Genomic DNA, 2043 nt, shown 5'->3' with positions numbered 1-2043 from the left:
GGAAGTGGGCAATTTCCAATTGGCGCCTAGAAGTTTGCCATCCCAAGGCTGTGGCTCAGCTTCACCCATCTGGGGAGTCCCTAGGGATAAGCAGTCCTTGCGGTGATGCTGGCGTTTTGAGGACAAAAGCCTGGAGATCACAGCCACGTTCCTCTCCGACGCAGGATGGAGCGCTATGTCTCAGTGCCCAGGGAAGAGGCTGCACAACACATCCCTTTTCTCTTCATCTCTTCCTCATCAGCCAAGGACCCGACCTGGGAGAACCGATTCCCAGGTAGGGCTGCAAGTCCAAGTGGAGCCTGGCGTTGGGGTGAGGGGGTGGAAGGAGGGGCTGGGCAGCAGTAATACTGGCCCTGATCCCCAGACCGCTCCACCATGATCGTGCTCATACCCGGCACCTACGAGTGGTTTGAGGAGTGGCAAGCAGAGCCGAAGGGAAAGCGGGGCAGTGACTATGAGACCTTCAAAAGCTCATTTGTGGAAGCCTCTATGTCAGCGGTCATGAAACTGTTCCCACAGCTGGAGGGGAAGGTAGGGGGTAAAGTATTTGGGGTGCTGGCGGACCTCATGGTGCCATTTCTGCCCTTTCCTTCAGACAGGGGAATCAGGCCCCAAGACACCTGAGCCCCAGGGAAGGACGGGACACCCACCCCTGCAGTCAGCGCATGGGAAAGAGCAGAAGAGGGAGGGGAGTCAGGATCTCACGTTCCCGCCCACCCTTTGGCTGCCCTCTGTGCCCTCAGGTGGAGAGTGTGACTGCAGGATCTCCACTCACCAACCAGTTCTATCTGGCTGCTCCCAGAGGTGCCTGCTACGGGGCTGACCATGACCTGGGCCGCCTGCACCCTCGTGTGATGGCCTCCTTGAGGGCCCAGAGCCCCATCCCCAACCTCTACCTGACAGGTACTCACTGCCCCATGTTGTCAGGACCTGAGACCCCGAGCCTCTGTTGCCCAGTGTCCTCTGTTCATGTCCTCAGGCCCTGCTGTCCCCTGCAGCCTCCCATCCCCTGAGCAGGGCTGCCTGGGCAGGCTGTGGCCCTGGTCCTGATCGGGGCCAGCTCTGGGTGCCCCTCATGCGGAGGGATGAGCACCAGGGCCCCACCCTGGCCTGGGCCTGCCTGGGTGCACACTCAGGGCCTCTGCTCTTAGGTCAGGATATCTTCACCTGTGGGCTGGTCGGGGCTCTGCAAGGTGCCCTGCTGTGCAGCAGCGCCATCCTGAAGCGGAATTTGTACTCAGACCTTAAGGATCTTGGCTCTAGGATCCAGGAACAGAAGAAGAAGAATTAGTTCCATCAGGGAGGAGTCAGAGGAATTTGCCCAATGGCTGGGGCATCTCCCTTGACTTACCCACAATGTCTGTCTGCATTAAATCCTTGCACACACAAAGCACTCTAATTTGGTTCTGATTCCTCAGGAGAGGCCTAGTTTAAATCACAGTTCTGAATCTGGGGCAATGAAACCATTGCTTCCAGCTGGGGCAGGTGACAATCTGTATGCATTTTGTAACATGCTGTCCCTACTAATAGGCTATTGACCTGGATAGGGTGATGCCTCATGATGAGCAGTGCTCTGAATCCCTCACCCGTGCCTCCTAACTCAGTGATCAAAGAGAATATTCCATGGATCAGGTGGACTGAACCCCCGGCAGCGCTGTCAGCTCAAGCCAGTGGGTTCAGTTCTGTCCTGAGGCTTCTGCTCTCATTCACTTAGTGCTGTGCTGCAGAGTTCTACACTGTCAAGGAAAAGGAAGACTCATGAGGCTTAACTCCAAACCTGGGCATGGTTTTGGTTGCCGTTCCATAGGCTCAGAGAGCTCTAGACCCCTTTTGTGCTGGGTCCAGTGGCTCTTCAGAGGACAGGAAATGCCTGTGTCCGGCCCCATGTAGTTCTGGAGCTTTAGGGTAACAACAGGATCCATTAGTAGTGTGCATGTCAGAAGACCATATCCAATTCATATGGAAGTCCTGGGTCTGTCTTCCTTATGATCGGGGTGGCATCTGGTTCTTGATGTGCCAGCGTCGACACACCTTCAGAGAACT

General features: G+C 56.0%; 1 protein-coding gene across 1 annotated transcript; it reads left to right on the top strand.

The window, feature by feature from the left end:
* Nucleotides 1-11: 11 nt before the first annotated feature.
* On the top strand, nt 12-1399 carry LOC116548373 (all-trans-retinol 13,14-reductase-like). The gene is made up of 4 exons (XM_032273868.1): nt 12-274; nt 365-531; nt 744-903; nt 1152-1399. Exons 1-4 carry the CDS (start codon nt 166-168, stop codon nt 1289-1291), a joined length of 576 nt encoding a protein of 191 aa, XP_032129759.1. The 5' UTR covers nt 12-165; the 3' UTR covers nt 1292-1399.
* Nucleotides 1400-2043: the final 644 nt, after the last annotated feature.

Source organism: Sapajus apella, unplaced genomic scaffold, assembly GCF_009761245.1.
Source record: "Sapajus apella isolate SASKATOON/1434 unplaced genomic scaffold, GSC_monkey_1.0 scaffold10688, whole genome shotgun sequence".
NCBI lineage: Eukaryota > Metazoa > Chordata > Mammalia > Primates > Cebidae > Sapajus > Sapajus apella.
This window is presented reverse-complemented; position numbering and strand designations above follow the sequence as displayed.